The 13,386-nt window shown below is 33.9% G+C and overlaps 1 protein-coding gene across 1 annotated transcript; it reads right to left on the reverse strand.

Moving 5' to 3' along the window:
• Positions 1–11,294: 11,294 nt before the first annotated feature.
• Positions 11,295–12,393, reverse strand: LOC149260928 (glutaredoxin-C1-like). Its single transcript, XM_089380895.1, has one exon. The coding sequence runs from the start codon at positions 12,174–12,176 to the stop codon at positions 11,556–11,558; it is 621 nt and encodes a 206-aa protein (XP_089237021.1). The 5' UTR covers positions 12,177–12,393; the 3' UTR covers positions 11,295–11,555.
• Between the last annotated feature and the right edge of the window lie 993 nt (positions 12,394–13,386).

Below are 13,386 nucleotides of genomic sequence, written 5' to 3' on the forward strand. Positions count from 1 at the left end.
TTTGATGAAGAGCCATACCTAGTGTTCCTTCTGATCTCCTCCTGCATCAAATACGACCATTGAGAGAGTCCTGATAATTATGCCAACTCTTTGGGAGTCCTAGAAGAGCAAGACTCGCCATATCATCCTCAACAACTATGATTCCAACACTTCCAAGTTCATCACAACATTGAGTGAACTTGGTCAAGTATTTTGGAATAGTCTCACCTTTCTCCATTTTGATTTTTCAAAGTTTTTCCTTCAGTGCCAATTTCCTTTGGTCACTGTTGTTGTAATATAAGTTCTTCAATGCTTTTCACATATCATATGGAGTTTCCTTTCCATGGAGACTCGAGACAATGTGGTCGCCACACTTCTTCCATTCAGCCAAATTATGTTCATCCGATGTTGCTGACTTAGGAATTTATTAATCAACGAATTCCTTCAAGCCATTATCCTCTAGAACAACCTCCATTCTGTCCCTCTAGGCTATAAAATTCGAGTTGCCTTCCAAGGCATACTCGAGCTGCAAAACCGTAGAACGCCATCTGCTGATCCTAAATTATGTATTGCAAATTCGAATTTCACCTGTAATCCAAAACTCAAAACTTTGAAATATCCTCTAGTATATTGTTCTCAACTCCGATACCATGTAGAGAATCATGTAGATTCACAAGCTCATGCAATGTACTAAAGCACATGGAAATAATATACTTCTACTTTCAACCAACGGAAGCCAATAGATCTATGAAAACAATTTGAACAAGAAGAAGATAAATCAATGGCACATAACACAAGATGTATTTGGGGAAAGCCACAGCTCAAAACCACGCTATTTGTATTGCATATATCATAAATATGAGTGAAGATACAAAGCTTGTTCTCACTAGAACGATTCTGCACAAGTATTCTCAACTCTCTCAGCTCACAAGATAGCTCTTGGCCAAGACTTAGCCAATTTTGCAGCTCTCCAAGCTCCTTATCTCTTTCGTAATTCCTAGGATGAATAGCCCGTATTTAAAGGGAATTCATGCTTCCAAAACTGCACAATCCAAACATAGGATCAATCTTTGATGCGTCCATGATATTTTACACTCCAGTAAATAATGCCACTGATAGTACACTATCCCTGCACTCTAGTCTCAACTGGGTCTTTCTCTGAACTGACATGCATGCGTTTCTCATGATGGAATCTTCAGTTATCTGGAGTAGCACTAGTGGATGCATTAGTGCACCAACTGACTGTGTGTCCTCTATTAGTTCCACAAATAGTTTGGAACTAATTTAACTGAACATAACTCAGTAAACTAAGTGATCTAGTTTCCAACTCAATTTAAATTCATATGGGACCCCTAAAACTTAGGGAGAACATATACATTACTACAGAAAGACTTCCAACTTGAAATTCCTAAGCCAATTAAGTTAATTAAACTTAATTAACTATTTACAAGTTGCTATGAGAATAGAATTCGATTTTAATTCTCTGTTTAATTCAAGGACAATTTAAACTGGAATTTCTTGTTGTCATTTCTCAACACCCCACTATTGCAAGTTACATCCCACTACTGCAAGTTACACCCAACTTCTTCAAGTTACACCCCACTATTGGACCTCCCACTAATTCCTCCATCCGGTGGAACTAGTTTAACTCACTTTAACTCAATTAGAATGAATTAAATAATTACAACTCAAAATAAACACAACTAGTGCTCCTAATTGTAGGATACACTCTACATGACTCTAGTTAGACCCTCAACTCGAATTAACTAAGCTAACTAATTCAAATTAACTTAGTAAACTATTACAAGTTGTCATGATAAGTGGAATTACAATTTAATTCCCAATTTAATTCAAGGACAAATTAAATTAGGATTTTTCTTGATGTTATTTTCAACATTTCTTGTTGCAATTTTTAACAAGTAGCTTATCTTTGAGAAGAGATGTGGTGACTAAATGCTTCTGAAATGTGTTACAATGAGGTTCAAAATCCTATGTATTATTGAGAAACAATGGAAAACCCTAAACATCCAAAAACCTAACCCTAGGAGATGAAGCACCAAAATTGTGGGCCTCGTTGGGGTAATTGGTACATCAACTTCTCGAGGCCATAAATTTGGCATACAATATTCATTTGAAACACACGATACCTCGTTAGAAATATCTATTCGAGGAATTTCAGGACCCAAAAAACATCCAAAAATAGTAAACTGTGTTATAATTAAGGAAGCTGAAAAACTAAAAGAAACAATGGTGCGAGTCCAAGTGGAATAGGCGAGTGGCCACTGTATCCACCTAGATCACTTGTCAATCCCATTATCCCAGAGGAGGGAGGATCACATCATGACCCATAGAAAGAGTAGTCTAAATGTGGAAAACCTGCAAAAAAGACTATGATAAGAGAATAGATCCACCTTATCCCTGATGAATAGCCTAGTTTGGGTTTCATTTTCTTTTATATTGTGTTTCTCTAGGATGAGGAATAATTACAAGTTGTAGTAGAAAATATTCACCCTATGTTTGATAAATAGCCTAGTTTAAGTTTCCTTTATTTTTATATTATGTTTCCTTGGGATGCGAAATAGTTATAAGCCTCTAATTGACTATTAAGAAATGTTTTGTGGGTTTAGCCTGTTTAAACACTTTAAATCTCCTCATGGTATTTTGACACTTAGAGTAAAGAGTGATTAGTTTCCCACATAAACCCAATACTCCAATATTTATAGTCTATAATATAAATACACGCATATATATAATTAAAAAAAATATATTATAATATTATTTTTTATTCATAAATTATTTTTTATACTAAAAATAAACAAAAATATTATTTTTATTTTATTTTTTTCATAAATTTGACTATATCTATAGAACAATACACCTACCTCTTGTACCCATGTTTTACTATCAAAGTTAAGAAATGTGACTTTCAAACACCTAATAATTGAAATAATAGGGATAAACCATACTTAAAGCATTTGTTAAAATTCAACATAGATCTTTCTTAAATCTAGATCTACCAAAATGTTAAGGGGATCAAGTACAGAGTTAAGAATGATCTAACCAAGTACTTTTGCATTCCATAATGAATTCCATAGATTTTAAATAGGTTTCATCATAACAAATACCATCACCAATGCAATACCATGGACTTGTAAACCACATTAATTTTATAGTTTAATTTAACTTTATAATTTTATAGTTAAAATTATAATTATTAATTTATTTTTTTATTTTTATAATTTTAATTATCAGGATATTTGGACTTCTTATTATTTTATTTTATTTTTGAGAAAGTCAAAATTTTTATGTTGATACTTGAGAGTGACTCTCAAGCCAATAACAATATGGGAGTAGTTCACATTATATCTTTAAATGTATTATTTTTGTATTTATTAACATATTCAATGATTTATTTTATATATATTTATATGTGTGTGTGTGTGTGTGCCTTGAATAGTGATGAGGGGAGGGATTCCTTTTGCTTGTCTACCCTCCATCCCTTTGCACCACAACCCACATCATTGCTCATTGATAAGGAGAAGGGGCTTGGCACATGGCCTTATACAACAAAGTTAAAATGAAGAGGGTTGCGAAACCCTCCTCAATTATTTGTAATAATGTATGTTAATGGAATGTAGTGGAAGCTCGTTCTAAATTCAAGTGATGTTATATGTGGGAAATAATGAAATATGCAAGTCACCTGCATGATGGCCCTAGAGAACTTAGGCCATGGATAACGGATAATGCATTAATAATGGAATGACAGATGAGAGATAGGATCTACAATCAACCACTTGGAGGGTGAACCAATAGATAATAGAGTATAATTTTCATGAAATTTGGCGGGTTCCCATCTATTAACGGACCTTGGGAGAGATATACAAGCACAAACTAAGAATTTCTAATTTGCATAACCATTTCCCAAGGGAAATCATGAGACGAGGTCTTGGAATTGGGAGTAGGCCAGGGCATAGAGCCAAAGTAATCCACCAATCAAAGGTCAACATTATATTATCAAGGATGCTTCTGTGGTTTAGAAGGAAATGTCAAGTGGTGATTATGGATATTTGGAGCATAATGGTTAAATGTTTGGGGTCCTCCTATGGTGGTAAGAAAAAGTGTGGCCATGATGGACATGTCGATTTTCCTTGTCCTCCTATCCATCTCAACTCACCATAGTAGAGTGGAAGGTTAAGGAAATGATGCACATGTTTCATATACAACTCTCAAATAGGGAAAATTGTTGTTGGAAGATGTGGATGCATAGGTGGCAGTGAAGTGCAATACCTTATCAAAAGAGAAAATCATGGAGGAAGTCAAGCGGTGGAAATTTATCTCAATCCATTCTACGACATAGGATAATAAATTTTACAAAATAGATGACTAAGGTCGTAGTATCCCATGCATCAGGGAAAACACAAAGCATCAAGGAGGACATCATGAACACTCTTAATACTTTTGAGTACAAATTTAAGGTAATGTGTAGAGGATTTTGTTAAATCAATCACTCAATAGCACTAATCACCAATTAGGACATAGGACAACACCATGAAGATATAGTTGGAGGCACCCTTGTGAATCCCATTATCTTGGAGGAGGAAGGATCACGTCATGACCCATAGAAAGAGTGGTATGAATATGGAAAACTTGCTAAAAAGACTATGCTAATAGAATAGATCCACCCTATTCCTGATGAATAGCCTAGTTTGGGTTTCATTTCATTTTATATTGTGTTTCTCTAGGATGAGAAATAATTACAAGTTGTAATAGAAAAGATTCACCTTATGTCCGATAAATAACCTAGTTTAAGCTTCCTTTACTTTTATATTATGTTGCCCTAGGATGCAAAATAGTTATAAGCCTCTAATTGACTATTAAGAAATGTTTTGTGAGTATAGCCTTTTTAAACACTTTAAACCTCCTCGTGATATTTTGACACTTAGAGTAAAGAGTGATTAGTTTCCATATAAGAGTCACCTGATACTCCAATATTTATAATCTATAATATAAATACACACATATATAATTTAAAAAAAATATTATACTATTAGTTTTTATTGATAAATGATTTTTTATAATAAAAATAAATAAATATATAATTTTTATTTTAATTTTTCATAATTTTGACTATATTTATAGACAATCCACCTACCTCTCGTACCCATCTTTTACTATCTCAAATTTAAGAAATGCCACTTTTCAAATACCTAATAATTGAAATAATAGGGATAAACCATACTTGAAGCATTTGTTAAAATTCAACGTAGATCCATCTTAAATCTAGATCTAACAAAGTGTTAAGGGAATCAAGGCCGGAGTGAAGATTGATCTAACCAAGTACTTTTGCATTCCATGATGAATTCGGTGAAGCTTTTAAATAGGTTTAGTCATAACAAATACCATCACCAATGCAATGACATGGACTTGTAAACCACACTAATTTTATAGTTTAATTTAACTTTATAATTTTATAGTTAAAATTATAATTATTAATTTATGTTTTATTTTTATAATTTTAATTATCCATATATTTACACTTCTTGTTATTTTATTTTCTTTTTGAGCAAGTCAAAACATTTATATTGATACTTGAGAGTATTAGTGGGCCAATAACCATATAAGAATAGTTGCCAGTATGGATGAGATGTTGTTGGAAGAGATGTTGTAAGGCTATGCTATGTTATGTTTTGTAAATATTTTGAGTTGGTCAAATTACATAACAATATAAATAAAAATAAAAATAAAATATAATTAAAAAATAGATAAAATATTGTTAAAAATATAAATATAATTATCTATTAAATATTTTGACCACAGTCAAATTACATAAAAATAAAAATTATATTATATTATATCAATAGTTATAATTATTAATAATTAAACAAGCCTAGATCAATCTTAACTCCACATCTACCAAGCACCGAGATTGATCAAATCTCTTGAGGTGCAAATCTCTTTTAGAGTGAAAAGAGATTTTATCCCCATCAACTCTTGGTAGATCTGGAGTTAAGATGGATCTAGGTTGGTTTAATCTATCAAGCTTAAGTGTTTAGAAGATTTTTTTAAGGTGTTGAATATATTTATGATTTAAAAGTGCATTTTAAACAACAAGAACCCACAATATTGTTAGAAATTATATTGTCAGGTATGTGAGGGAAAGATAAGATTTCTAATTTTATGAAAAAATTATATTATAAAAAATTATATAATGTTTTATTGAATAAATTATTTATGAAAATTATATATATATATATATATATATAGTTTTCAATTAGTAATGAGAACATTGATTAATATGGATTGACTCATCATCCTTATTCAAGGAAATTCACATTCCTTGAAATAGTTTGTTGGTAGTCTATTATAGTTTCATTCCTCATATTTCCCTAATCAAAACTCATTTTAAATTTTATCTAAAACCAATTATATTAACATTTTCATATACATAAATTATATTTACTTTAAATAAAATATTATACTATGTTAATCATCATAAATTTATTTACATGATTAACATTTAAATTCTTAATTATTATTTATTTATCACACATGATTTTATAAACACAATGAACTCTACAAGTATCAAATTATTCAAAATAATGTTAATTGATATTTCATCAATAAAGATAACTTAAACCCTGGATGGGGTGATTAAGTTCATCACCCCTTGGTTTCCATTGCCCCCCTGTGACAAATAGGCAAGGGGCGCGACAACACACCCCCTGCATATGTAAAAAACATGTAAGTGATGATAACACTTTGAGCCATGGGCCATATGAACAGCCATTGACAAAATGAGGGGACTGTACGCATGTGAGGAGAACGACATTAATGTTATACATGCATGTAATAATTCATAGGAGGGATGTCGATAGCCAAAGAACATTGGAGACCATTTGGTTTGAAGGTCAAATTGAGGTTGACAAGGCGGATTTGCAGAGAAGAGGGACAGGCAAAACCTAGGAAATTTGTAGAGTGTGGCGACACTCCTCACCTGAGACCGTTGTGTCAAGGAAGAATGGTGTCTATAGGTGGCGGGAGGTTTTAAGTTTGGCATTTCCTCCTCCTAGTGAGCACATGAATTACCTAAAACATTAATAAACTAGTCTTTAGTCGAGGGAGTGAGACACCAAATGGAAATTTACTTGGAGGTTCAGACAAGTGCAACAGAGGCTCCTTTCATCTCAACTAGGTAACTACTATTTTGGAATTGGGCCTTTTTTGTTGTGTTTGTTTGTTATTCGTTCTTTCTCCAATCCTTTGAGGGGACCACCTCCCTCCTCGATTGTTTGCTGAAGTAAGTTGGGAATTTCCATTTAGCTTTTTTCCTTTATTAAGTTGGAAGTGGAGCAAGGAGAGGGACCTGAAGGGAAGTTTGCATATAATCACTTTGGTGGGTAATAGTTGTTGTGGGATTATGCTTAGTTATATCTATTATGTAGTTTCTTGGTTGTGTGTTGTTCTTAGCTATTAGTGTGGTTGGTCTAGTGTTATTATCCTTACCAAGCATTGGTGGAGTTGAGTGTGGTTTGGAAATATGTGGGGCGGAAAACGATACCTAACAATGTGGGATGTTCTTACCTTGACTGATATAACAATTATCATCCTTGGGTGTGGGTTGGGAGGAGACTATGGCCCTATCCTCTTGAAGTAGTGTGGGTTGGGTGGAAATTATGTCATTGTTTGCTAGGTCGAGGCTTGAAGCCAGATTAGTGTAGTTAGTGGTTGAACAAAATGATGGATAATTAGTGTTTGGAAGCTGGTAGAGATAGGAGTTTGGAAGAGGCATCGACCGATGCTGGTCTTCCTGGACAAAATACCACTTTGGCCAGCTTACATACCACACATCATGCGGTCTCTATCCACTTATAGGTGAGGTAGATTAGGGGGAGAGAAGATGTTGTAACATAGGATAGCTCTTGCTTTCTAGTCCAAGTCCTTTCCATGGTATCCACAATGCCGAGATAGAGAGGTTGAGTGAGGATATGGGCGACCTATTATGAAGAGAGAGCCCATAGAGGAAACACCCATTTACATAACAGAGTGGATGGCTTTGTAGCTAGATACAGGGAGTTGATTCATGTGCAAGTGTAGGAAGAATTGAATAGGTCTAAAGGGGAAGTCTTATTTCAAAGAACTTCCCACTCAGATCTCGAAGTGTACAAGATGGATCTCAGATACAAGTAATACAAGAGGCAGAGCAAATCAATATATGCAGATAGTAGGTTTGTACTGGCAGATGAAGTTTCTCTTGGGGCGCATGTTACTAGACACCCAGGAGGCTAGGAGGGGCCTGATACAAACCTTGGATCATATGAATGGACACATGAAACATTGTGAGTATAGGTTGGACACGGTGGATCACACGTTGGGCGAGGATTGGAAAGCATCTCAACATTTCTCGAGTAGCTACTAGATCCTCAACAAACCCAACTCGCCCTATCCCAATAGCTAACTCATATTCAGAACCGCTCCCTTGACTTTGTGATGGATTGAGTTTATGTATTTCTTTTTGTAATTGACTATATATATAGGCCCTATAGACTTGTTTGATGTTGGTTTTTTTAGAGTCTAATTGTCTCTTATATCCCTTATAAAATTACAATTTTGATTGTAATTAAAATTTTAATATTTGAAATCAATTTGCAAATAATCCCACTCGTATTCTCCTTTACAAAAGACTAAAATAACTTATAAAAACATTTACCCTGATATCCTAATTTTAAAATTAATAAAATTCACCTTTAAAAAAATCCAACAAATCATACCCACTTTAAAATTTAAAAAAAAAATGCAACAAATCATACACACTTTAAAATACAAAACAACGGTTTTAAAATTTTCCCCAGGGTAAAAGACAAAACGATTCCCAAACCTTTTTCCAAAAAGTGATACACTCCCCCAAAACGCCGTAACATGTGGGTTTTAAAGCGGGAAGTCCCATACAACATAAAACTTATAATTTGGATGAAAGACCTAGATAGCCTACACTTATAATACATTTGCAATCACATTTATTTATTCAACATTTTAATTTTACATGTTTAAGTTTACAATGTTAATTATTTAATAAATTTTTTTTATTATAATATATATTTTATGATAATGTTTATTTTATTTTTTTATTTTTATTTATTTAAATTTAATATACAATTTTAAATTAATCACATATTTTTTTATTAATTTTAATTTTTGAAATTCAGAAAATACAATCAGGTTTTTTTTATTGAAATATTTGTTTTGTATTTTTATTTTGTTTTTCAATATAAATAAAAACAATAATAATGACGTTTATAAATTAAATTGATGATTAATTTTTATATTTGTCATATTAATAAATAGAGTAAAATTATTTGTTGTAATATTATTGGAAAAATTTATGAAATAATTTAAAGGTTATGTTTAATGTAATATTATCCATTATTATTTTTTCTACAATTACATCATTATAGATTTTGAATATTTAAAAATGATTTTTTTTAAATAATTTTAGGTTTAACATAATAAAATAGAGATGAATATGAATTTTTATTGCCACACATTTTTTAGGGTGATAAAACAATTTTATCATTCTTAATGCTCGAGAGTAGTATCTATATCTTTCTTATTTATTTATTAATTCAATACTTTAATCATGTTAATTACAAGATAGCTCTTAAGAAAGGTATTAAATTTGAGGAAATGCAAAAAAAAATTATTGTAATTTCCATTTTTAATCCTAATTCTATAAATTACTAAAATTTTTATTTGAATTTGTCTTTTTCTATTACCATAGTAAATCCTGGTTTGAATTTGTCTTTTTGTATTACCAATATATTTTTATTTTTATTTTTATTTGTCTATTTGTATTACCATTACAATATGGCATGCATCAGTTTTTAAAGAGTATGGGGAGCTTTTTGGATTCCTTTATTGTGGTGTGGTAGGAGGCTTTTATTCCCAACCTTATTAATGATTAAAATCTTTGTTTGGATTTGTCTTCATATATTACCATTACATTATGGCATGTACAAATTTTTTGGAGCATTGAAACATTTTAGATTTTTTAATGAGAAAGTGGTAGGAGGTTTTTTATCCCAACCAACTCTATTAATTATTAAAATCCTTGTTTAGATTTGTCTTCATGTATTACTATTGCATTATGGTATGTATTAGTTTTTAAAAGTGTTAGGGAGTTTTTGATATATTTTTATGAGTGGTAAGACACTAAAAAGAAATAGGAAAGATTAATAAAAAAATCAAACTTATGTGATTCATAATCATTGGAAAACCTCTTTAGGAAGAATCACATATCATTTATTTGGTGTCAAACCCACTAGTGGGGTTTATAAAATTTGATAATAAGACATATCATTTATTCGGTGTCAAACCCACCACTGGGGTTTATAAATTTTGATAATAAGTATATCTAAGTTTTAATATTATAAGATTAAAAATTGCTATTTATTTGTGAAAAAAATGATAACATTATTTTGAAATTTTATTTGCTTAAATACAACCATAAATGAACTTGACACAATTTTAAATTAATAAAAATCCAAAGTTAAGAGGAAAATTCACAAAATAATACCTATATTTGTTGTTATTTTACATATTGTAATTTATTTTATTTTTACTTATTTTTAATTAATTTTATTTAAAATTTCACAAATTTTTTTATTAGAATCACAAAGTAGAATCATGAAATTTAAATGTTAGGAAATCCATTTATACATTTAAAACCAAAAACACAAAAGATAAGAAAGTGATTATAGACATTTTACTAACTATAAATTTCTAAGTGCAGTCATAACATGAGTAAGGCTGCTAACATGGGTAAGGCTGCTGTAAATCTTTCGAAACACTAAAACTCCAGAAGCCAGATTCCAAACACTAAAAGTTCCAGAGGCCCAAGATTTTATACTCCAAATTAAATAGATTAAAATTTATTTGTTAATTTTATTAAACATTCATTAACATCCTCCCTGTCAGATTTTATTCAGAGTAGAGAAGTCAAGATGAATACTGAATTATTCCATGCATGTACCATCATTTCTTATAATTTCTGCCGCATTGTTTGTGCGTATGTGGATCAATTGTACTGAAGATATAACGCACTTGCAGGGCAGTTGCAAATAACATGGGAATCATGCCTCAGGAATCTTCAAAAGCCACAGCTTGACTCAGTAAAGTATAGAGAATCTTCAAAAGCCCAAGGCAGAAATTGACACAGAAAGAATTTCCAGGGAAAAAAAAAAAACACAAAACGATTCTTGTGAGAATCGATCTTGGCACCTTTTAAATCCAGCGAAAACCAAACACAATAAAGAAATCTCGAAGAAAAGCATTAATAATGTATTCAAAATTGTATCGGCGTGAGAGATTTTCACTATCTATATGTTATAATTATCTCTGTAAAGCCGAGAGAATATTTACAGAAGAAGAAGATGAACAGAATTAATTCTAATTGTTGAGACCCCCAACAAATATTCATTAATTATATACTCGCCTTCTATGCCACGAGAAATGGTGATTAATTAATTGATCTATCGCCAAAGAAAGCAGCAAAAATTGAGGCCAGCGAAAATTCTGATTCTCTAAAGCCACAGAGCCCCGGCTTGCTTCAATTTGGGCACGAGCTCGCCGCTGATGTGCGCGGCCATGAGGCGATCGAGGCCGCCGACGAGCTCTCCGCCGATGAAAACCGCCGGCACGGCGGGCTTTTTGCCGACCAATCTCACCAGAACCTTCTCCATATCCGAGTTCCCGGCGCCTTCCCCTTCCTCGTCGAGCTCGAAGACGGCCGGATTAACCCCGAGGCCGCAGAGGAGGCGCTTGACCACGTGGCACATGCAGCAGTAAGTGACGCTGAATACGAGCACCACGTTATCGGAGGCGAGGCGCTGCACTCTTTCCAAAGGGTTCAGGCTCATCGTGGCTATCTTCGTGGTCATCGTTTCCTCCTCGGCGTCCTCCACTGAGCTCCGCCCCAACTGCAGCGTAGCGGTGGCTGGCCTCCTGCAGGCCGCGGAGGCCACGGTGCCTGGAGCCGATGATCCGCCGGCCCTGTATTGCAAACCCTGCATCATGATGACAAAGATGAAGGCAACGATTCCCGCTTCCCAGCAATGGTGAGGGATTATGAAACCTCGGCTCTGCTCCGCAATGGACGAAACGGTAGGAGAAACCGAGGGGGGTCTTATAACATCAATAATCATGCAGCTGGTTGTTGGAATTCCAGGCAGGCAGGCACGCACGCCTTACAAACAAACAGTAAAAGTCTGAAACAAGAAGACGTTAACAGCGCTTATTCCCCACTTCCCTCGCCCGCGACTCGCTCACTGTGCGATTCGATCCCTCGTTGCGGGATAAAAGATAGAGGCGAACGCGATGGGATGGGATGGGATGGGATGGGATGCCGTGGGGCGGCGCATTGGCTTTTCCCCGTCAGTCACGGCTGCGACTCGCGAGTGATCTGCCGTTGAGTCATGGTGGGGATGACGGAAAAAAAGGTAACGTCGGCTGCCGTCACTCCGTGGCCCACTGACGCCGTCGGCCTCGTCCGTGTTATTGTTGTCGTTGTTGTTGGTGCTTCCGACGGGGGAGTGGGCCCCGCGCACGTTGCACCTCGTCCCGCCGTCACATCGCGCTCCAGTGACGTCGTCGCTGACGATGCCGTTGACGGTGGACTATGCTCAGTGACGTCATCGTGACGCCGTGAAGGGAATTGCCACACCGCTCCTCAGACGGGGACCCCATGCTTTGCTTTACTTACATCACATGCTTTACTTACATCACACCCTACGCCAGCGGCCACACCATCCCAATTTCCTCATCGGTCTCCGATTCAAAATCGGGCGTACCTTTGTGGGGGCCCCACTTTCCATGGAGGGCAGCTGCCAGCTTTGTTTTTTTTTTTATAAAACACGCTTTCACATTCTCGGATTGGTTCCGAAGGTTCATTTCAACCACTTACCTTTTAAAAATTACCTATTCTTACCCAGCCGAACATGGAACCCATAATTTTGGAAGTTTAACCACTCTGGTCAAAATAATGCGCTTTCAATTGCTCCAATCATTTGCATGGAAAATGCAGTGAACATAATCCCAAACTTATTTTACACTTTATGTTCTTACAATAGTGAATTTATATGATTTTTAAGTTAATATACATAATTTAAATTAATATACATAATTTTAAATTAATGGTAAATTTTTAATTGTATCGATAAACGTTTTTATTGTGAAAATACAATACAAAACTCTAAAATTAAGTTGCGAAAATGATGTATTTTTTTCTTTCTAATATTTAATAATTTATTTTTTAATTATAAAATTAGATATGTATATATTATTAGCGAATGAGGAATATTTAATTTGCCCCTAAAAGATGGATAATTGTCTCTATAAATAGTTACCATAGGTTAG

Source organism: Pinus tabuliformis, chromosome 6, assembly GCF_031772625.1.
Source record: "Pinus tabuliformis cultivar Carrire ecotype Pingquan chromosome 6, CPIR1, whole genome shotgun sequence".
In the NCBI taxonomy this organism is placed as follows: Eukaryota; Viridiplantae; Streptophyta; class Pinopsida; order Pinales; family Pinaceae; genus Pinus; species Pinus tabuliformis.

Coding starts and splice junctions, on each gene's coding strand:
- LOC149260928 (XM_089380895.1), bottom strand. CDS start 12,176: ATGATTATTGATGTTATAAGACCCCCCTCGGTTTCTCCTACCGTTTCG.